Source organism: Sesamum indicum, linkage group LG11, assembly GCF_026168435.1.
Source record: "Sesamum indicum cultivar Baizhima isolate 11 linkage group LG11, ASM2616843v1, whole genome shotgun sequence".
Lineage (NCBI taxonomy): Eukaryota > Viridiplantae > Streptophyta > Magnoliopsida > Lamiales > Pedaliaceae > Sesamum > Sesamum indicum.
The window spans coordinates 8,038,712-8,062,553 of NC_142667.1; the positions used below are offsets into that span (position 1 = coordinate 8,038,712).

Below are 23,842 nucleotides of genomic sequence, written 5' to 3' on the forward strand. Positions count from 1 at the left end.
ATCTTTGATGCATGATTTGCTATGCAGGTTGCAATGTGGTAGCATGCATATGACAGAAAGATGATTCAAGGGAAGGAACAAGCATCTTTGCTTTCACATCCCTGCATCATTAGGAAGGAGAAAAGTACTCAATTTAAGTCATAACTAGTTACTACCATCATTCTTGGCTTTTCACAATCCAACCTAGGGGAATAAATTTTACTGTCCAACCCTTTTGTACCGAACAAATGAAGAAACTGTCACCCTCGCTCTTGCTCATCGACTCTACCCCTCAACGATGTATAACACATAAAACTGTAGACTAGTAAACTACAACAAACTGGTAATCTATAGACAACTCAAACAAATGAAAGCACAAAACTTGTAGAAAGCAGCACAGCTGCAAAGAAATGCTGCAGATTCATAGGCTGGAAAATAGGCACACAAGAGCGGGTATGTGCAACCTTACCTCAAAAGTTGTCATGTATACGCCAAAATCATGAAGAACATGGCGTCAAGCTTATATCATTGCGAGATAGAAATACCTCGTATAGAACTGTTCACCATACTCCTAGTATGATCCAACAGAAAAAGTAAAAAAGATATGTTTTATAGTTTCATTTTCTTTCTCACTGTTGCATAAACGGGTACAGATAGATGTTACAACCTATAGACTTGCAGTAATAATACATCAATGTTATAGTACATAGTCAACAGGTATGGACCTATAACTAACTAGTGTTTTCGCTCCCATTTTCCTTCACGTCTGCCATCCCGTTCTCTCCTCTCAATGATCTGCCTGGATTTGCTGCCCCTGGACGCATGCCTCTGAGCAGATCCAAAATTATTGGACTGTCCCTCGAGGGCTGAAACCATGTCCGGATCCCCAATACTACCCGTGTCGCCTGAGTCCTTGCTTCCATCAAAATTCTCTTCATAACTGCTGCCACAATCATCTGATCTATCTCGTGATTGCAGAATAGTGGGAAGCTGGCCTGAGAAAGACCTATTTCCAGGTAACATAACCGTTGTGGTAGTAGTTGGAACAGTATCGTGTTGAGAACTGCGAGTACTTGTTCTCAAGTTGCCTTCATTACCCTCCCTGCTGCTTTCCCTTTCACGGTACCTATCTCGTGCTCTATTGGCAGAAGAACCAGAAATAGTTAAGGATATTTATCATGCTACTTATCAGCCCTTAGTAAAAAGGATAAGATAGTGATCATAAAGGGGCTTCAGTTAAGGTAGTGATCATTAACTGCATGCTGATCTTATCTAAGTTGGTAAATACTTGGAAAGGTAATCATCTTGATACTTTCAACCCTTAGTAAAAAGAGATATGAACTGAGTACAAGAACAAGAAATAAATTGCCATTCGCCAAGTAATCTGACATACCAAGAAATGGAAGAATGAACTTAGGCGAAAATGTGCATCTTACCTGCATCTTTTGGATAGACAAGTCTCTAAAACTTAGTATGACATTTATTTTCGTATTAAATGCTAATTCTCATTTTACTTTTCAAGGAAGTCCTGGTGCTTTGTCTAAATTGACTTCAACAAAGGCTCAAGGGGGAAAGAGAACTCTAAAGACCTCACCCTCCCATCAAAAGGGTTACACAAGAGTTTGTTAAGTAATAAACAGTAATAGGGGAAAAAGAGAACCAAGAAATGAACAAATTAACCACCCTAAATCCTTACATCACACTGAATTAGCTCGAGCACATTTTATAGACAAATACTTTCTGAATCTTTTAAAGTTCTGTTTTGACCTGCAACTGTAGTGTGCATGCTCTACCAGCTACTTGTATACATCTGGCTGCATCCTTTTTTGATAGAATTTTTGACATTTTTTTATTAAGTTTCTCATCCAATCATGTCAATGCAATTTTTCTTAGAAAATTGAGCTTGTAAGTGAGAGTGTGACCTGATTCCTGAACAGCAAGAATCTCCTTAACTTGGGCCATTTTTTTCAAATATCTTCACAAATTCACGAAACATCCCCACCCCACCAAGATAGATAGGAAAAGAAAAGGAGAAGAAACACAAGTGTCTCAACTACTTTACATGTTGCGTAGTTGAGTACATTACACAAGTTACGAATAAAACCACAGAAAACAAACGATTTGACTATACTGCTCAAAATTTATTATGACAAGGAAAATGAATTGAAGGAAAAAGAATTAAAATAAGAAATAATTAGAACATCGCAAAATGAAAGTATTTGGAAGCTGTTATTGCCTCTTAGTACAGTTAGCTATCAACTATTTAGGTACTGTATTGTGTACAGATCGGAAAATTTCTTTTACACAGATCATAAAGAATACAGAACAGTGTCATCATAGAATTTCTCAACAAGATCTTACAACATTTTCTTATATCATTGAGAAGTTCGTCATTTATCCGATTGTACGTTCTTGCCATATTTCCATTATATCAAGAATTGTGTACAGATTAGAAAGTTTCTTTAAACAGATCACAAAGAATAGAGAACAGTGCCATCATAGAATTTCTCTACATGATCTTACAACAATTTCTTATATCATTGAGAGGTTCGTCATTTATCCTATTATACGTTCTTGCCATATTTAACCATTATATCAAGAATTCTCTAGTTTTATTCATGAAATCAGGTGGTAATTGAACTTGAGCCAAACCAGGAATTAACTCCTAAAGTTTCAGCTAGCTGCCTAATAAAATGATGCAAGTCATGTCAGAATCTGATACACTGCCAGCTTAATGGCATTCTTCAATTGGATGATTGAGCTCTTTGTACCAGAGTCTTGAGTTCTTGTGTCAATGACTCAATGGTAGGGGAAATTGAACTACCATATCTACTCTATACAAGTTCTAATTACTTATCTTTTCAGGGCCATAAATATGGAAATCAGGCAGGATGTCCTGATTTGTTACTCAAACAATTGGAAAATTAAGAAAGAAATATCTGATAAGACGCTCTGATGAAGATAGTACCATGGCACTTACTGTGACCTGTCTGAATCTGAAAATTGCATATGTACACAAGAGATGCATTAAGAAGAGTGGTCTACATAATGAAAAGCTCTGTAAATTCAGGATTATGCGTGGGTTTAATAGCTAAGTTCCCACAGAGATAGTTCAAATATTTCTATTTGAAACTGAAAAATTCTACTTTATAATATATTGATAAGACGAAATTGTGGAAGACATTCTTACACAGCAATGTAAATAAAGCAGGGTTGTAATTGAGTGAAAAGCCCGGTGCACCAATGGGTTTCCTATTTCTATACAAGTTAAGGAGAGAAGAAAATGAGACTTTGACCAATCAAAGTAATGAACTAGTATGCTTCTCTGATTATGTTTCATAAGTCGATCAAATTTATTGTCAATTCAGAGAGAGCATGAAAGAGCAACAGGCAAATTATTAACTCCTTCCCTCTTGTTTGCACCCTCTTGATTTTCAAGGAGAGACTGGATAAGACATAACCATGCCTGCTGATCGAGCCAAACCTACGTATCTAGTCTGGTTCTCAAACATTTACAAGACATGATTCCATTTTCAAGTATGTGATTCTCTCAAAGAGCAGAGTGGGGCCTTCCACAACGAGTTAATAAACTGACAACCAGAAATGAAAATATATTTTAGGAAGCATATGTATCATTAAGTTAATAAATACAAGCACATTGAAAACCGAGCTAGAACCTTCAGTAGGGTCTGAGGTAGCAGCATAAGGAAAGATCAGTTTTCTTCTGCTCACCCCTTCTTCTTTGGTCCTCCCATTAAGAGGCATTACCCCTTACACTACACTTTGAATCTTTCCCTGATAGAGTGATGAAACAATCTGACCATGTTAATCTTAAAATTCAAATTCTAGGTGACTAGGTCTTAAATGGCCTCAAAACTTCCCTTTATATCCTGAACAGATCAAAATTAAAATCTTCACTCTAAGATACAAGATAGCAATCTGGTACAAGTGAGCCAACTCAGATAAATTTTATACATGAAGCTAAAGACAGTTGTGCATATACTAATTTATCAAGTTTCTGAAAGTTGAAGCATGCTTCAACCATACCAAATTGCAGATAATACAACATCACGCGATTTAAATTGATGTTGCAATTAAGATAGGATAAAGACTAACCTACTATGACTGGAGGATGCGAATTCTCGTCTTGATGGTCGGACCCCAGATTCCACTTGCTCAAGTTCCCGCTGGAGATCTCTCTACATAAAAGTTATTGCTATCAATGAAAAGAGCACACATCAAGAATAGAATAATTTGAATGCACAATATCCCCGTCAGTAAAATTCAGAGAAAACTCAAATTAGACCTTTTCTTCAGGTGACTACGCTTATAAACTCAGGAAGCATGGAAGCACACAAGGCACATGTTTGCGAAGTTTAAGACTCATGATTAAAAAGCAAATGAAATAAAATTTGCAGTCGAGAAAGAAGAATAAGTTATACAAACTTGTTAACCACAACACCTCTAGGTCAAACTTCATAGGAATTTTGGATTCGTGATGTCATTTAAAGTTTCATTACAATCAAAGGGACAAATGATCCAAGCTTATTGGCTTAGATATACCTACAAACTGTGTTGTGATTTATCTTAAGGATGTCAAAATGGCAAAGTAGAAAGCCTCTCTATAATCACTAGAACTACTAAAAGCTACCCCCACCAGATTGATTTCTTCTCATCTAGCTTCAATTGGCCAACTGTTCAAGTAAATCTAGAAATGTTAAAGAATAGGTCACTTGCACGCATTCGTTTAGATAAGATCAAGAAACAGAAAGGACAAGCATTGCCTCTTTTTCTTAATTGTTATGATACATCAGAACTAAAAGAATGATTGAATGGAAAAACTGCAAGTTGACAGGCAATGCACCAATGATAACTTATAAACTAGCTGTTCCATTTGAACTGAACTTTGTAATATTCTTGTGATTCAGTTCGGGAGAGTATAGTGAGCAATTTATGAAGGTGCTTCAGAATAAAGTATATTGTCATGAAAGACATCAGATCTTATATCGATATGGGTAAAATTTCATGAAGACAACAGGACGATGGGAGGTTTCATGTTGAAGGACAATTCAAGAAAGGTGGGCATTAAGGGATGGGAAGGATCAATATGACTCCTCAACACTAAGATCTCCAACTAACATGATCTCAATATATCAATACAACCATCAATTACAATGCATGATCATTCTCTGAGCAACCACTACTATAATAAGCCTTGCCTGTGCTTGCTTTTCTTTCTCCATATCAAGATTGTGCCGCAATTCTCTAGTTTTTGATCGCTCAACCTCCAGCAAATGCTGTCTCTCAAGCTCCTTTTCCATTTCATTTGTTCTCTCTCTGGTACACCAAAAAACAGGACTTTTAGCGGGCATATATGCATATGACAAGTAGATAAGATGATCCAGGAAAATGAAAAACCTATCAAGTTTCTGAATAAGTTCTGCTTCTCGTAAAGCTGCCTCCTCTACAAATTGTTGGCGTGCACGCCTCAGAATAAGCTTTTGTTGCCTGCGAGCTGCTATTTCTTCCCTGAGTCTAGCCTTTTCGCTAATGAAAAGAAGGCAGGAAACAGAATTTAAACTTAGAATGCCAAAGCTGCAAGCATTAGTAGAAACATTACACGCATTGATGGAATAACAAAGTTTTCTCCACAAATCTTGTTTTCACTGCGAAACAAGTCAAAACTCTTATTAATATGACTTGTTAGTCACAAAAGCAGTGAGAAATGGCAAAGGATCTCAGAAAATTAGAGGCCATGCACTTATTAGTAACAATGCTTCAGTAATATTGTTTTCACTGACCCTATTAGCAAGGTATTTTATATTACATTCATAACCTTTTCTTTTCAGTTTCTTCAGCCTATCATACTTCAAGGCCATTGGGCAGGTCTTTTTCCTTTTCATTCCAACTAGAAAGGTTTGTATTTATGAAAAACCATTTTGAAGTGTAACCATAACCACTCAGTGTTCATCAAATACTAAATCTGGATGATTTAGCACAACTGCCCAGGTGCAGTGAATGCACATGAAAACATGCCATTCAAACAGAAAGCAAAGTACATTCCTCTGTTTCTCTTGTCTTTTTCTTTTGCTTTTGCATTTGGCAGGTGGGAGGTCTACAACTTTCTACTTACCAAACAACATTGGGTACAACAGGCAAAATCATTAATCTAAATAAGCACAAACCAGTAATCAATAACTTAGAACTCATAATCAGCACTGTCTTGCTCTTTACTTGCTCCCTTCTCATAAGCGACTTAACTATGATGGATGTAACAAAAAGATTAACAGCACTCACATGGATCTAATTCCGTCTTTGATTTGCTGTAATCGCTGATCATTCCTTGCATAGGCTGCATGAAATGAAAAATGAATATAAAATCTAAATAAACTAACATACATGGGTTCCTAGAAAAACTAGTTGGTACTAAACCATCCCGGGAAAAGAACTGTTCTTTGTCTCTAATAGTAAAGCAAGAGAATGTTTAATGCACTCCTAGAAACAGCTTAACATCTGTGGCCATTCTGAATGTAGGAAAAGCAGTATCAGCATGATATTATTACTGGACAAAAATGGTAGCTGATGCCAATCTTGGAAATCAAAAGATGAATCTGATAGTGGGTGCTCTTTTTGTAGAAGTTCCATCTCAATTTCAGCTTCTTCCAGTTCCTAATAGAAATATAAGAAATAATAATTACTTGAGCAAGGAGATTAAGGTATGCAATCAAAAGGCAGCAAGGACTTACCAAGGTCTTCTGGTCAGCTTCCTTTTTGAAGAAATCAAAATATGATCGGGCAGAGGTTAAATTGCCAATGACCTGCAAAGTGGAAAGTAGATGTAAGGAAGCAGCATAAAGCAATATGAAGGCAGTTAACAAGTGAACTTTAGCTCCATCTTCGAATAAAATATATTTGTTTCTCATGTATTTAACTTCTGAAGGAGATGTTTCTTGACTAAACATAAATGTCAGTAACAGTTGAAAATAATAGCCATTAAAGTAAATCTGAAGACAGTATTAGGAGTTCCACCAACTTAGGAAAGAGCTTCAGGATGTATGGAGCAGGATCTAAAATAGAAGAAAGCAAACCAATCTCCAAAGGAAACAGCAAAATAATATCACACAGCAGTTTTCAGCACAAAAAAGGCGAAATAAATAGAGAATTTGGTATAAAAAAAATACACGCTAAATTACTAGACCCTAGTCTTTTAGCTGAACATCCTGAATCATCATGTGCAGTGAAATGTTTATCTCTTTCAAATTTGCCTTTTAGAAAGAGGGAAGTTATCTTTAAAGAATAAAGCAGCCCCGGCACATAGACAATATCAAGGAACTCAAGAATATTGATAGAACAATAAAGAAAACCACAGGGGTAACTGTTTAATATGAAGTACCTGAAGAATTGATTCTCTTGCAGATACAAAATCAGGGATTTCCTGTTTTGCAGGACTGGAAGAAAGCACTTCCTTTAAAATCTACATCCAGAGTGAATAATAAAAGTAAAATAACCAATTTCTGAAACTAAGATATATCAATGCAGAAGAAACACATAAAGAGTAGAAGTCCAGATACTGACAATTCTTTAAGATCATTGGGTATCACATTCTATATATTATCTCAAAAAATCTACTTTAAGCATTAGAAACTGCCAATGATTACTGTCGTACTTGTTTAGCCTGTTCCCCTTCAGTTTTAAGTCTACATAGTGCTTCACAAGCCTTTTTCTCAAGGCCGGTGCAGTACCTATCTACAAAAACAACAAAAAGGAAAAATTGCAATAGTTTAGGTTATTAAATCTGGCAAGTAACAAAAACTTAGTGGCAGAAAACCTGCAAGAATTACCAGTTCTAGACAATCCGAATGTTTCAATATTTCTCCAAATACTTTCAGGAATCAGTGAAATATCTTCAGATGGAGAATAAAGACAAACAGTGGCAATGAGTGCTAAAGAGAATTGTGTCAGTGGGCCATAACATGTAGGTTGTGCAAGAGTCATCAAACATTGAAGAATACTGTCAGCTGCTTGAAGAAATGACTGCAATTTACACCTCTCAGCAAATGGTATGAAGTTGATAAGTAGTGCTATTGCATGGCTCCGTAGGAGCAGCGATGTGTCAGATGATGCAATCAAACTCACATGATCCCAGGTAGCAGAAACCAGAGTTGATAAAATCGGCTCTGAAGCAGAAATAATTGGATCCGATAATGCTATCATAGATTCAGTTTTTGAAGACAAAAGTAACCTTTCACCATTTACATCTTGGCCAACAATTCCACCTAAGTGCTTTAAAGCAATATATCGTTGTTCAGGCTCAGGATGCCCAAGAATGGCACAGAACAGATCAACCAGAGGGGCCACAGTTTGACAGAGGTTATGGATGCCTCTTGCCAATAACAATGATATCATCTTATCAGTCTGTAGTCTCCAAGAGATATTAGGTGCACTGTTAGAGAAGTTCTTAACAGCAGAGCATATGTCAGCGATCACATTATCCAAACAAAAACACTGAGGTACCCCTAGAAGTGAGTCAAGTAACACGCATGCTACATCCCAACAATGTTTTTCCTGAAGCACCAAGATCATTTGAGAAAGTCCTCCAAGACTGGTCCTCCAAGAATCTGGGAACTCATCAACAAACTTGCTTGGAAGGAGATTCTCTACTCCTGAAGAGTCAAAAACTTCCTCTACTCCTGAAGAGTCAGAAACTTTCTCCGCTATCAAAGATAAACACTGCGAGTACATGAAACATTCGGCACATGTCACTGCCAGTTTCTTGGACAATTTATGATGTAATTTCCAACATTGTTCTAAAGTTGGATTGAGTTTAGATATGAGGGCTTCCAGGTGTTTGGAGAGACTCTTCACCTCTTCCAAATTCAATTGACAAACCTTATGACGAACATCAGAAACTGCATCGTCGTCATCTTGATGCCTCTCTGACACCTCTATCGGAGAGGACTTGCATAAATCATTCAGAAACCAGGATGATGACTTAGTATAATCACCAATACTACAAATGCTAGTATCAGAATGCAGGGGGCTTTTAAGTGGAATTACACCCCACGCTCTCGAAGTGGCGACCAGTAGATCTCTACAGTTTTCCATGAGAACTTGATATGCACAAATATAATCATGAAAAGTATTTGTGCCCTCAAATGATGCAAACTCTGCCCAGAGTATGGTGGACTGTAATAATTCTGTTTTCCGATGGAAGGACAAATCACCAAAAAAGGTAGCCAAGACATATATCGCAAGTGCCTGGCATTTGCCTTTTTCTGTTGGAGTATCTTGATTCTTATCAACATATTTAATACTATTAAAGAGCTCATTGAAGCATAATGATTCAAAGTTATCACATGAATCATCCGCTGGTGGGTTCTCTTCTCCAGAGACCTTACTTAAGGAATATGCTATGATAGGCTTTAACAAGGACAATATGGAATTGAGAAATGGCACATCACAGTATGAACTCCTGCATAGGGACACAAGCACTTGCACCACTCTCGGTATCTCTGGAACCATTGGTTCCATGTGCTCAACTACAATGGCTTCCAGTATGTAAAGAATGACAGCTTTCGCATTCTTAGCCACAAAACCTTTGAAATAATCAGGCTTGTGCTGAAATAAGATTTGTGCATTTTCACTTTGAAGAAATGGCCATGAGCACAAATCAGAGAACCAACATATCAGATCTGGCACAATAGAAGGAGAAAGAAGTTTCAATTGCAAACCAACTGCTTCCAATATAGTTTCACCAAAAGCTACAAATTCTTTCTTCAAATTAGGAAAAAATTTACTGATATCAGGATATAAAGCACGAAAGGATTGCAATCCATCTTGATGGCCAAGACTTTTGCTTCTATCATCAATATTATTATATCGGCATAAACTCAATTCTTCAATCCGCTCCTCCACATCTTTTCGCTCATTGATATTATCCACTAGAGAGAGGTCATCAGAAAATATACATAAAAGATACGTCAACTGAGGCAAATCAGCAACAAGGAAGAGGCGCTCTTTCAGAAATTGATTTGCATTGCGTGCAATGGCCATCCAAACAAAGTACCTAACCAAAGGGAAAGGAGAAGAAGATAAGGCAGGTATTTTCTGCATCCAGGCTGAAGGAGGAACCAAGTTCGAAAACCGAAAACCATTTCTAATATTGACTGAAAACACAGATCTTTCATCATTACCACTTGAAGCAACGACTAATCTGTTAACAAGAATCCAACGTCGTTGCATCTCATGCAGCTTAAAATGGTTTAGCTGTGAATTTCCTTCCTTACGTTGGTAATAAAATGATTTCAACTGCATGTTGAGTGATTCAGCAAAATTTAATATTATATCAACCACATGCCCAGGGGCACAGACTATTTTAGTTGCTGAGTGCAACAGAAACAGAAGACACCACATCAGAATTTCGTGCATGGAGTGTTGCCCCCCATGTGAATCCCTCTGTAGACGCTGTACCAAGAAATTGCATAGAAGTGCTTGATTCTGTCGCACCAAGGTAATAGCATCTGCACAAAGAATATCCTGCTGGGACAGATTCACCACATCCTCATCCCCTTCATCATACAATCCTGAAATCTCCCCCTCCGATGACTCTTTGTGATACTTTCGGTCTAACTCAGCTGCCTCAATCAGGATTTCAAGAACAACTCTATCCCGATTCCTTTCGATATCAGCCACAATTTTCAAGTCATTATTTTTTTGTCTGAAAATTCCCTCAATATCTAAAGGTCCATAGTCCTTACTGGAACTTTTGGGGTAAACTTTGCTCACATCAGGTGAAATGTCTTTGAAAGACATCATAAAGCAAGGATTAATATAACATTCTGCTGCTAGAAGCAAAGCATCTATAGCTACATCATGACTCTCGCGGGTAATCTCATTTTGGGAGTTCAAGTCCACAGCTAAACGTCTAAACTCGGATGCCCTTAGCTCACAATCTCGATAATTCACAAGTTGAGAATAGTCATCCATCATATTATACAATTCAATACCCTGACCAGCATCTAATGCAACATCACTGGGGAACTGGTTGATTAAATTTTTCTGCATGACATTGTTGGCCTCAAAATTGACATTTGGACGGCCTGAATCTGACATCTTTATGTCTGAGGTGGCATGAACATGAGTAAGGGACATTCTACTCAGTTCTGGTGGAGCAAAGAGAAGACTGGCATCCTCCGAAACATCAATCTTCCCATTAATGTCAATAACATCGACCTTTACATCAGCAGTTTCTTGGTGATTTGATTTGGAAGGCGCTACTCCATTACAATAGGAAGGCACAACAGCTGAGGATTGTGGCTCCACCGTGCCAGAAGCTGAAAATTTGCATTGATCAATATCAGGAGGTAACTGCATCTGAGCATCCAAAACTGAGAGAAGCACACTGCACATAAGGAACTTCAAGGTGTTATCAAGGTCACGCTATAAAGAAAATAAGAGGTTAACTACACCAGGACAGCCATTCAGAAATAAACTGCAGCCAGATAATTGACTACTTAATTTGCATACTAAACGAACTAGAATCTAGTTCTTTCATCCACTTTTTTCTCTACTGTTAATCTTTCACCAGAATATACCACTGAGCTGCTGTTAACACCAGCCATAATGGGCAAATGCCGCTACATCAAGCTGATGAAATGCTTTCAATTGTTAATTAATAACACTGTATTATATTACACCATTTCTACATCATAAAACTGCTTTTCTTAAATACGCTCCATGCGCAAAATAAAGACAAGATGTCAATCAACCTCTTCCTCACCTCTTTCTATGAGTAAAAATAAAGTTATCCATATGGAGTAGAGAAGACGCGGCCATCAACATTACAAAGAGTTGAGATGTATAGCTTAAAAGATTTCCTCCACAAACATGGCCTGAAGTTGGCAGACAAGCTAAATGCAATTTCACAGGAACAAAAGGCTATAGCACAACAGAAAGGCTATTGGAACACAGTGTCCATCAAAGGGTCCAGATCACCAAGTGCTTTTCTATTTATTTCCCAGAACATTCGGGAAGCTTCGGTGAAGCAACTCCATTATATAAGACAAAGGATAAATTCCACCCTTACAACACCCCCACCCCCCCGGGGGAGGCTCCACAAGAGTTCAGAAACTATAGCCTCCTTTTCCCTTCTAATGTAAGGTATTAGCAGAAAAACCAGAATCTGGAGCAACCCCCCAAATCTAAGATCAGATCACCAATTTAAGTGAACTGGAAACTTCTCAACTAACTTCGTCACAGTTATATGAACATTCATTTCTTCCAATGGTGCTCTTTTTAATGCCAATGTACATGAAACCATCTAACAACTGAAGTATCTCTATGCAATGTCTTTGTGACCGTATACATGCTTGTACCCTACATTTTCTCTTCCTTTCATTCTTCTTCCTTTGTTTCCCTCTTTTCTTGGAATAATCAGATTCCTTTAGACTCAGCAATCTAAGGAACCTATAATCACCTGAACCGGAAGCTGTTACTAGTTAGGACTTGCAATGAAAATTTGACCTTGGTTCATAAGTGATTCTTGATCTAGCCTTTGGCAAATAATCAGTTTCAGATTTACTTAAAAGTTGAATACATTTCCCTGTGTCTTATATTACTGATAAGAGTAATCTCAAAGCAATTCTATATTTTGCTCTCGTAATTCTCGCCTAAATACAGATTCAGTTCATTGCATATTATAAATTAATCAACTCTTTGCTGATACCAGAAAGCAAGAATCGTGAAAGGTGTTTCAAGTTATATAGATAAACTAAATTTCTTCTTTTCTTTCTCAATGAACTAATATGGCTAAGTTTTAATGTAGTCACACCTACACACAAACCACATATAATGGAACCAAATATAATAATCCTATCCCAGAATTTCTGAACAAGCTTTCAGAGAAAACCATTTTCTCAATGTCTATTAAATTATTTTGGTTTCTTTCATTCTTTACCAGTTAACCAATATGATTATCTATCACTACCATATAACATCAGAAGCTAACTCAGTTCTGTCTTATATTTTCACCATTCAGAGGCAAATGTGAGCATCTAGCATACATTCTGCAATAAAGTGAAAGCTACATGTTTTTGTTTTCACCATAAGCATCCCAGCTCTAGGAAAAATTTGGTTTGAATGGATGGAATATGGATTCATCCAGCTACTCTAGTACACAATAGTTTACGTCAAGAATAATGAGCATAGTATCAGCATTAACCAAAAAAATGAAACCCTGTACTGAAGCTTCATAAATGAAGTAGAAAATATCCTTTTATTCAAGTTTCATACTCCATAATGCAAAAAAGAATCATACAAACCTAGAAAAAGAAAGGAAGAAATGGGACAATAATGATTGGCAGCAGTAAATCAGAGCACAAGAAATCGCAGAAAGCATAATATTTTGAATATGGAGTTAATAAACTTAAGTAACAAATACCATTAAGATGATTATAATTTCTTTAGAAAATAATACATGCAGCACAGCTGGAGCCTGTTCCAACAGCACAAGACAGACAACTCCAGATCCCCTAAAAGATCAAAATAGAAGAAACATTGTTCCTCCTCCTCAATCCAGTCCCAACTTCCAGCCGAAAGTAATTTGCACCCTCACATGCCAAAATTAGTGAAGAATAATAATCCTAAAATTAAAAAATTAAGACCACATTTGATGAGCTCTTTCTAGAACACAAAACATTAAGAATTGAGATATTACTGGAAGAGCCATTAAAGGACAAGACACACTTATATAATTCACATAATGGATCCCTTTAGGACCGAACAGAATTAGGAAGTGAAAATTAAGCTAAAACTTGTCGTTATCATAAGAAATTTCTGTAAATGTAAGAATTCAAGCTCAAATGTAAATCGTATAGTGTATTACCTAGGAGCAACTGACCCACTTCTCCACTCAGCCTCCAATGATGGAAGCACCCCGGACTTTCTTATGGCAGTGCGAATCACATTTAACGCTATAGCACAATTTTGTTCTTGATTTTCACTAAAAATAGAAGATACATTGCCAAAGGCTATCATGCCCTTTAAGGGGGTTAAAGAAGGATCCAGGAAAGGTTCTAGCATCTCCACCAAGAAAAGTATTCGTTGCTTAGCATCCTGAAACAAACCATAAAAAAGTTAACCAGCAACGAAAACTGTTGAGGAGCATGCGAATTCTTTTAGAATACGGAATAAACCAGGTTCAAGCGGTCAAGACAAGTTAGGAGCAAATCCAACATTTTGTCTTTGAAACTTCTTCACCCTGTGCACTACCTTATATTTTGCCATTATATCATCCATGTTGCCAGACAGTGCCAGGACAATATATTTGAGGGCAGCTCGTGCACGGGACAAAGAAAGGCGAGCACCCTGTCAAATAAATGAAAGATGGAACATTTTAAGCTTAGAAGGAAACCAGAGTCACAATATCAGGCATGATCAGGTCAAACAGTCAAGGAGACCTTTTACAAGTATATGAGCCTCATCCTCAAACACAAATGGCAGTCAATACTAAAGGATCAAATATTTTGCCCCGATTCATTCTGTAAACTGCTCTACAATGGCCATTCTCATACCCATATCTAGCAAGATGAAATATGCATAAGTAAACTATATCTAGCAGACACCAAAAGCAGCTTGAAATAATAGGTATACATGGGTCAAACATCTACGCCACAAATGAGCAAGCCTCAAGAAACACTTCATGAATGATTTGGCATATATATTAAATAGATTTCTCCTTATACAGGTATCTTAATTCAACCTTCATCAGCTACAGAGGGAGCAGCAAAGTCTAGCAACAATGTCATTCCTCTTTTATCAGTTTCTTGATTACCCACAAACAACCCATTAAAAAATTAGAGGCAAGTGAAATACCAAATCAACAACTCTTATGCCACACCAAAAGTATATTGAGTTAAGTTCTCCAGATATCTCAGATAAGGATAACAAAAAAGGTCTGTAGGAAAGACCATACAGCAAGTTGTCATTTGAGAAGAAAATATTGAGCCTACCTGGATTACGCCTAAAAGGTCCTCCAAGAGCTCCACAGTCAAGTCAACCTGCGATACAGAGCATACGAAAGTGCAATGAGCTATGACAGATTCACAGAAGCATCCAAAATCTGTAGCACAACACTTTCATGATAACTCATATAACCTTTGCAATTACTTGAGGCATCCATGGTGCTAATACACCAGAGCAAAGATCAATAAGAATACATGCTGCCTTAGCCTGCAAAGTTAAGATTAAAAAATATTAGTAGTTAATTCAGTTCATTAACGTCAAGAACTCAACTCTGGAATAGATTTCTATGAAAAATGAACCAAATGAACCCCCTTTCCCAGAATGGGTAAGTCCTTATCACACCCTCATCAAATTAAGATATAATCTTTGACTACCATCACGTATTCAGTTACCAACCTGTCAAAGGTATTATCAAATTTCGACTCAAATGATGTTAAAATTTGCAGTCTAAAACATGGACATCACCCTAAAGACCTTTTAAACACTGACAGAAAGAATAAACTAATGATGTGATAGATTGTTTTATTCAATTTGAACTTGACAAGATGAACACCTAATTAAGTGATACAACACTTTGAGTAGGGTATGAGTTAAGCAAGTACTCAGAAGTTGGTAATCACGACTTTCTAGGCTTAGCATGCCTGCTAACATATTAAACACCAAATATACATAAAAGATATAAGGAATCGAATTTTCATTCACTTGTACAAGATTGGAATACATTGTGGGCAGGACTGCCAAGAACAGATAGTATACTTAAGAGTGCTTAAGCTATTAAACCCAACACTTCATCATATATGTGAGTGGACAAGAGGGAGAAGGGAGATCAAACCAAAGGATGTGTTAGCATGCATTACTCAATCAAAAAAGATAAACACTCTTGGGTCAGAAGATAAGAAGCTCAGTAACCAACATGTGATGGCGAGAAAGATGCCAAATAGCCAGAGCAAGCACGAAGCAGAGGACGGTAAATCAGTGAAGATGAAGTTGCCACAATCTGGAATTACAATTACCCAGGTCAGAGAAGATAATTAAATTAGAAACAATCAGCAAAAATCATATAAAGACCATATTAATACCTGATTGAGTGCAGTCTGTACAAATGGTTGCTTCCAAAGAGAGAAGTTCTCATCAATTTGGTACGGACTGCTAACATTTGGACGAAGTGCTATAGCAGCCCAAAGGAGAAATAAGTGTCAAAGAAGGTCACAGAATCTTAAAATATGCTTCCATAAAAAAGATATAACTAGATACTATTACCAAACGATTTACTATTTTATACTCAATAATAATTGGTTCCCGTTGAATCTGTTTTTCAGGTGTATTTTGAAAATTGGGTTGGAATTGTTGTGAAAGATTTACTCAGCATGTGTTAGAAAATGACCACGTTTTCAGATGAGTTCTTTTTGGAAGTTGGATATACAGGAATTATGTCTAATTTTATTTTCAAATAGTGAAATTTTAATTTTACGTGCCACTTCAACGGGGGTCAAATTGATGTTAATTGTCAAATTATGTAGATACTATGTGTTGATAATATTAAATTTGATAAGTTTATGTGAATTATCATAAAATTTCACTTTGTCATGGATTATCTTGTAACGTGACGAAGGTATTTTTGGAGTGAGGGTGATATATAGGTATAATGGAAAATGGATATCATAAGAAATTGTGTAAATTTGGATTTGCATCTAGAAAATAATTGAAATTTTGTATCAAATCCAAAACCATACATCCAAATTTGGATTTACATTGAAAAGTTGGAATCAAACAGAGCCAATGCATCTGACTGGTGACTTCAATTGAAAAAGGTAAAACGATTCTAAGCATCATTACTAGAAGAAAACAGAAAGTTGATAGCTATAAATCAGTGACATCAATCAGAAATTTTTGTGAAGGATTCTGTGGAAAGTTGTTTGATATCACCAAATGAACAAACTATACTCGCAATGAGAAGGAAAACAGAATACAATGACAGAACCAAGATGTCTAAGTTTGGTCAGACTGTAAAGGAAACTTTGGCTATGTTTGCTTCACTTTTTTCCATCTAAAAGGAAGCGTGAAGACACCTTTAAAAAGTGAAACAAACATATTTCACTTTTGAAATATACCTCCCACTTTTCATACCTATTCCCTAAATATTATAGAAAAATTCTTATCAATACTATACATTCACATACATAATACAAGTTTATAATATCATTTAATACATATTTAAATCATCATATCAATTACACAGATATATTTCCATCTTCACATCATTAAAATTTTGATATGACACCACTGGTCAATCAAAAGTTTTCCAGAATTAACCGAAAAACAAATGAGGCACTACCACATTCTCCATTAATCTCCTAACAATACCCTTCACTAGAAACACTTAAATCAGAATACTTCGTAAGTAGTCTAAACATAGGCTTGATATATTAGCCCACGTTGGCATTGTTTTTAGGGATATTATTTCAGCAGGTACTAGTTCCAGATAGTAATATGGTAATAGCAAATAAACCTGGAAGCAATGCTTGAATTAATGGTAGCGCCAACCAAAAGTCAGAAGTGTTCTCAGCCAGCTTGCTGCAATGGGAAGGCTGAGAAAAAAATGAACCAGTAGTTGCTTATTACAGTGGATAGATGGTAACACACAAGACATCACTAGTGCAGTTTTAGGTACATTGCACTCAGCTAGCATGTAACAAACCTGGGAAGCAGAAGCATAAAGAACATGCATCATTCCTTCTTCCACAGCTGCAGAATCTAAGACATTAAGGTACGTAGGATCCCAAGAATCATCTGCTATTTCGAATTCTTCCCCAAACAAGGTTGAAAAATCAGATAAGGAAATAGGACCACAAGGCTCGGATTTAGGAGTCTCATCAGCTACAGAAGTTGTAACGTCAGAAGACAGAGTAGATACTTCTTGCATTGTCATCGGCTCCACAAGCTTCAAAAGAATTCTCGACACCTATAATATTGCGAATCTCAGATAAAGCAAACCATGGGGAGAAGCAAATATGGAAACATATGACTTCAGTACTGCTTTTTTTCTGTTCACCGGCCAAAAGAGTATGAAACCTGAAAGGAAATAAGGAAATTGCAATCATATCTTACCATCCTGCATACATTCCCCAGGTTAGAATCTTTATAAGCCTTTCTAAGCAGTACAAAAATTGCATCAGGACGAAATACCAAGTGCATTGACATAGGCACGGAAAGGGATGATGTGTTTCGTGATCTCCTTGGCTGAGCATGGAAAATGAGCAAAAGTACATTAGTCATTAATTACTTCCCCACTGAATGTCAAATTGAAGTCAAATTACTAGTATGGAAAGTATTAAAACACAAGTTGGAATCTTAATTTAACTGGTTTCAGAAGAAAGTTTTGTCGTTCTTCTGTTTTACAGCTCAGGGTTTCAGAAGTTTCTGATACTTAAATACACATTAGCCTATAGCCAAAGGGAGCATATACTTCCATCAGATGACTGCACTTCAAAACAAACCAAAATTTTTAACATCTACAGAGTTTGATATGTTGATATCTGTATGCCAGAAATCATAAAAAGCCAAATCTTGTGGTCATATTGAAAAGCATGTGAGCAAAGTTGAAACTCCATCAGATGACTGCATTAAAAAACAAACTATTAACTTTGATATCTATAGTGTTCAATATGATAATAAACTAGAAATCACAAAATCCCAAATTGTAGAATGACCATTACCCGTATATCAGAGTGGACTTTAAGCATAGCACCTTTAACAATCTATTATTAACCACCATTTGTCAAAGAAGTGAGTATCCAATTTCTGGGTTATTTTCTCCCCTATTGCTTAACAACAATGAGTTCAGCATCATTCATTTTGCATCTAAGCATTAGCAGTTCCAACATTCTGCCTGCATACACTTATTTAATGCATGTACCTTGGCCTTTGGGTGTGAATAGGGAACAAAATTGCTACAGAGGAAGGAAAATACAGAGAAACAAGTAGATGATAAAAAATATGAGCAGATTTTCCTCGCACAATATTGAGATGTTTTCAAAGTTGTCGCATCAGAAAACAAACTGTGTTTCCAGGTGGAGAAATGTGATCAGCCAAAAGAAAAGAAAAAATGACCACCAATAAGATAGAACATGATAGGAACCACAGCAATTCACATACAATCCAGTTAATATAAATTCCAGACACAGAAAATATGCAGTACCTCAAAATTCGAGGAAACCATCAAAGCTGTTGGCGATAAATTGGTCTTAGAAGCTTCATAATCAGAAATGTTGAGAACCAACCTTGCAGTTTCTCTGACATGCCACAGAAAACACTTGTTTGGGAAGATATTCCATTAGTGGCTGGCACAATCAGTTAATGGAAGTAATCTCAAGTGAACTCCACGAACACTATGTGTTAACCAGATATTGAGCAAAGTTGATTCAACTCAATCTTTTACCACCATTAAGTTTTTTTAATATATATATAGATATATATATGTGTATTGCTAGGCAAGAAGAAAGAGTTATAAAATCCATCTCATTGAGACAAGATTTAAAGACCCTGGTATATTTAGGAGGGCTGGTAAGATTTGAGGGAACCAGTACTTGATACTCGTAGGCGACCAGCAAAAGCAAGGTATCTCTATCTTGTTTTAGCATTTGTAATATTTGAGAGGAACAGGTACCTAACACTCAGAGATGGCCAGCAAATACATTATGGTTGCTTCAATCTTCTTTTTTAGCCTTTATTTCATTCGTTGGGTTTCTTCTTAAGCTTGAACTCGCATAGAGGAACCAGAAAAGGTGATGGAACTGAATGGATTCCTCTTTCGATATCTTAGGCACATTGGCAGTACAGGAAGTGGAAGAAAAGGAACTCTGAAGGAATCAAACAATCTCTTAATATGAAAATCTTAGACTTTTTGGAGCAATATAGTTTAACACAGACAGGAAATCAATCAAAAGATCAGCAGCCTCTACACTTGTTTTGCAGTAAAATCCAGGGTCGCTTGCGTATTGAAGAATGGTTTTCCGATTTTGTCTTTGGTAGTGGACATTTGGGAGGGAATCTGAACCCCAGAAGGGTAACTGAGAGACATATTAGAATGTGGATTCAATAAAGATATTAAGGTCTGACAAGGATTTTTTTTTCACAAATTTGTTTCTGCACCCTTGAAGGGATTTATTTTTCAGTATAACGGAGAACTCTAATGACATCTTTGTGTAATATTGCTAAGGAGCTTCCTCTCATAGAATTTTTCTCTCGGTTCACTCTTCTTTTTCTACCCCTCGCCATAAGGTAGAGCAGAATAAGAACAACGGCTTATGTAAAATGCTATTTAGCTTATCGAAGGAAGAAAAAATCAAGTGCCTTTTCACTATTTGCCACTCAGTAACAATATCTAAATACTCTTATTGTGCCAACTCAAATTTTGTAGAATATTCTACAAATTAAAGAAATGGAAACTATCCTAAGCTGCGATTCTACTCTCACATTAGCCATCTAAAGTTATCAATCAAAAACTTTGTCCTGCTTCTTTCATCCAAAAAACTTAAGACCATATGCATGATATCACAACATTCATAACATTGCTTGAATTACATCTTGTAGAACAATCATATTACAATCTTCCAGCTGCAGACAACTAATAATTTAAGAACATAATAGAGAATGGCCAATCAAATGCCAAAACAGTAGCAAAGGACATAGCATGCAGCCAATTTTAACCTACTGCTGAAGCAGCAATTACTTACTCAGGGCATAAAAAACAAGTCATGCGTTCTCAAATTCTATAAGTACGTTAGCTATAAAGATTAGGAAGAGAAAAAAGGCATGTTAAAGGGAGCTTCTTGGAGAACTATGCAGTTGCAAGGTTGACCTACCTACCTTTCACTTACAATCTGAAGGATGGGATAAAATGGACCGGCAAGCATAGCCAGAAAACGGATAGTAGATTCTGCAGCTTCTGCAAAGCTGTTAAGATCAGCCTGTATGACATTAATTCATGTGTATGATAAAGCTTCAGTTACTTGTAGAGTATAAACATTACTTCTTTTCCTGAGATAAAGTGCACAAATGTATACCTCAAGGTGAGGAAGAAACCTGGTCAACCGGCTTGTCACATCTTGAAGCAACTATAAGTGAATAGTTAGAAGAGAACAAGATATCCGACCTTATAAAATTTATAAGCAGTTTCTTTCTCATGTTAGTTATTATATAGTTAGTTCACCTTAAGATGGATATCAACAGCTTCTTGTTTGTGCGATATTATATGTGGTAGCAAGTAGTTAGCAACAGGTTGAAACTCTGGCTCTAAACCTGGAACTGGGATCCCTATCAGCTGCAATTGATACATAGAACATAAATAATTGGATATCATGTAGGCAAGACACTATTTAGAAGCCAAAGGTTTCATAAGCATTGTCAAGCTTGAAGTTGCAAATAATGGAAAGTACAGCCATGAAAATGGACAGAAAGCTATGTGAGCAAGCAAAATTTATAACTTACAAAGAGCACGAAATCATGAAAATCTCCAAGTCAAACTCAAACATGAGAGCAATCTAGTCCAAGAAAGCACATATGGTACAGGAAAATCCACTGAAAAAGATCTGACAGTAGGCCTACAAAAGCAAGAGGTGCAGTACAAATTTTAATCATTACCTGAATAAAAAATAAAGCTATTGGATTTCCACGCATACAAGAGATCCTCACATAGCGGCAAGGAGTGTAATTCATTGGGTACATCATGTCACGCCGAGGTGCCTCACAGCGGGGACGAACTTTAACAAATGTCTCTGGCTGTCAAGAGAACATGTAAAGGGGGAGCAAAGGATAGTGATACAGAAAACTCTGAGATAAGAATATTACCCAAGAGGACAAAAGAAAGCTTCAATAAGTAAAATCATGGGCGTGAACTATACCACAGGTCACAGTGGGAAAGACATACTGAATGAAGGACATTTAGAATTTAAGATGGCAAGGAATGAAATTTGAAAATAAAAATTGCAACCAAAAGATATAAGGATCAACACTTTGACCAGTTTCTATTAATGTTCAACCAAGGGAAATTGGAGACTGGCTATCAACTTTCCCCAAGCAGGGCCATGGTTGCTTAAAAGTTCAAAAATGCCTGTTTGGCAACTGAAAGACATAAACCTTTTCTATGTTTGATACACGTACAGAACAGAAAGATGAACTGCCTGTAATAGGAAAACCAGAGCCAAGAATTGTCACCGATTATAACAACAGTGCAACAGTCGCACAACCTTTAACCTTAGTCCTATTGGTAAAGCGAAGAAAATTTCTTATCCTTTATGTAGCTCTTACTGCCCCCCGCAGACAACAAGAGGAATACAAAATAGAAGTATGCACATGCATAGGGTAAAAGTTATTAGCGTAATGACTAATTAACTTACTAAGGGAAAATGATGCGTAGTCTGCTCCATGGGGCTCTCAGATTGAATGCACTTCTCTCAAGTAAATCCCAAACAACTACTTTTCAAATAAAAAAATTTATACTACAACACAGCTCCACTCGATCAGAAAAATAAACAGAAACATCCCTCACTTCTAGCAAGTCACAAAACCAAAACTTAAAAAATGGCCAAAATTTACAGCAGTACAAACTTGACGTAGAAAGTTCCATCAAGAAATTTTGTAAAACTACGTTTCAACAATGTTTCACAAACCTTGTAACGCAACCCAACTGCAATTTCCCATTCCAGCACAGACTTATTATATATCCTTATGTGCGAAAGGAGACACGGTTCCTACAATGAGAAAAACAAAGGAAGGAATTAGATGACAATTCCATAGATAATGTTCAATGAGTGAACAACAAAAAGAAAAGAAAAACTGATCCTGATTTTCCAGGACCGACTCCATTTCTTTGGAGACAAGGGAAAAGATAATAGCTTGGACTCTGCTGAGCAGCCAAAGTAAAGTCCACGCTCAAATTTCTCCCATAAACCCATATTCCGAATCGAATTAAATGAATCCCAATCCACTAAATTTATCCAAACCAAGAACAAAACAGAGACCCAAAAGAAATTTCACCAATAGAAGCGAAAATGAACCAGTCCCAGCCAACCAAACCCCCATCACAAAAGAAAACAACAACAAAAGTTAGGGGAACGAAAAAACAATTTGTATGAGTCCATGTACATACGTCGAGCTCGAGTAAGATCCATTCCTTGGTGTTAGTGCCGGTGGACCAATGGTTGCGGAGGTCTGTGTCGAGCACGTGAACGGCCTTCTGGGCAGGGGATTCTCTAGACATGGCTTTCACCTTGTAAGCCAATTGCTTCACCCTGGGCTCCAACTCCACCTCCATCTATCACACTAACTCTCTTCTTCTACTCTCTCTCTCTCTCTCTCTCTCTGTGTAGCTATCTATGAATTCTCGTGGGCACTGGGAATCAGTGGGGTTTTACAGTAGGAGAGAATTCTGCGTTTGAAGTCTTGAAATTCCAGAAATATGCCGCATGCTTTGCTGTAGACTTTGAAATGAAAAGAAGGGTAAACAGCATAACACCCCCATATGTTTTGCTAATTTTATAGATAAAACAACTTTTGTGTTTTTTAAAATAATAGCACTCACTCCTTCTATTAATAAGGATTAAATTTTTTAAAGAGTTTAACTATCATATCTTTATGATAATGGTTATAGATCTTCAATATAAAAAGATAAATGGTTTAAATTTTATATTTATTTTAAATATATATTTCGTGTTACATATATAAATAGTTATATAAGTATATATATAGAAATACTATATATAACTATATATATATTATAAGACGGCGACCATCATTGCTATGCGATTTTGGGTGACCTCACCATCACACCTGCAAGCAAAAT

General features: G+C 36.7%; 1 protein-coding gene across 10 annotated transcripts; it reads right to left on the reverse strand.

The window, feature by feature from the left end:
• Positions 1-573: 573 nt before the first annotated feature.
• On the reverse strand, positions 574-23,529 carry LOC105173395 (uncharacterized). 10 transcript variants are annotated; one of them, XR_002288015.2, is made up of 27 exons: positions 23,150-23,526; positions 22,671-22,751; positions 21,643-21,780; positions 21,212-21,322; positions 21,066-21,116; positions 20,869-20,969; positions 19,199-19,292; positions 18,109-18,240; positions 17,699-17,962; positions 17,510-17,588; positions 16,080-16,168; positions 15,914-15,997; positions 15,133-15,207; positions 14,988-15,035; positions 14,248-14,343; positions 13,862-14,091; positions 7,821-11,380; positions 7,646-7,725; positions 7,373-7,453; positions 6,726-6,797; positions 6,543-6,648; positions 6,277-6,331; positions 5,398-5,526; positions 5,199-5,316; positions 4,096-4,178; positions 3,657-3,774; positions 1,124-3,569 (listed from the first exon to the last, which is right to left on the reverse strand). XR_002288015.2 is itself a non-coding variant. In XM_011095112.3 (26 exons), exons 1-26 carry the CDS (start codon positions 23,312-23,314, stop codon positions 715-717), a joined length of 6,525 nt encoding a protein of 2,174 aa, XP_011093414.1. In that variant the 5' UTR covers positions 23,315-23,524; the 3' UTR covers positions 574-714. The 10 variants fall into 10 exon arrangements, 7 of the variants coding, with proteins under 7 accessions (XP_011093414.1, XP_088731365.1, XP_088731367.1 ...); XM_011095112.3 differs by lacking the exons at positions 1,124-3,569; positions 3,657-3,774 and adding an exon at positions 574-1,117 and having other exon boundaries at positions 23,150-23,524; XM_088875239.1 differs by lacking the exons at positions 1,124-3,569; positions 3,657-3,774 and adding an exon at positions 574-1,117 and having other exon boundaries at positions 21,643-21,776; positions 23,150-23,290.
• Positions 23,530-23,842: the final 313 nt, after the last annotated feature.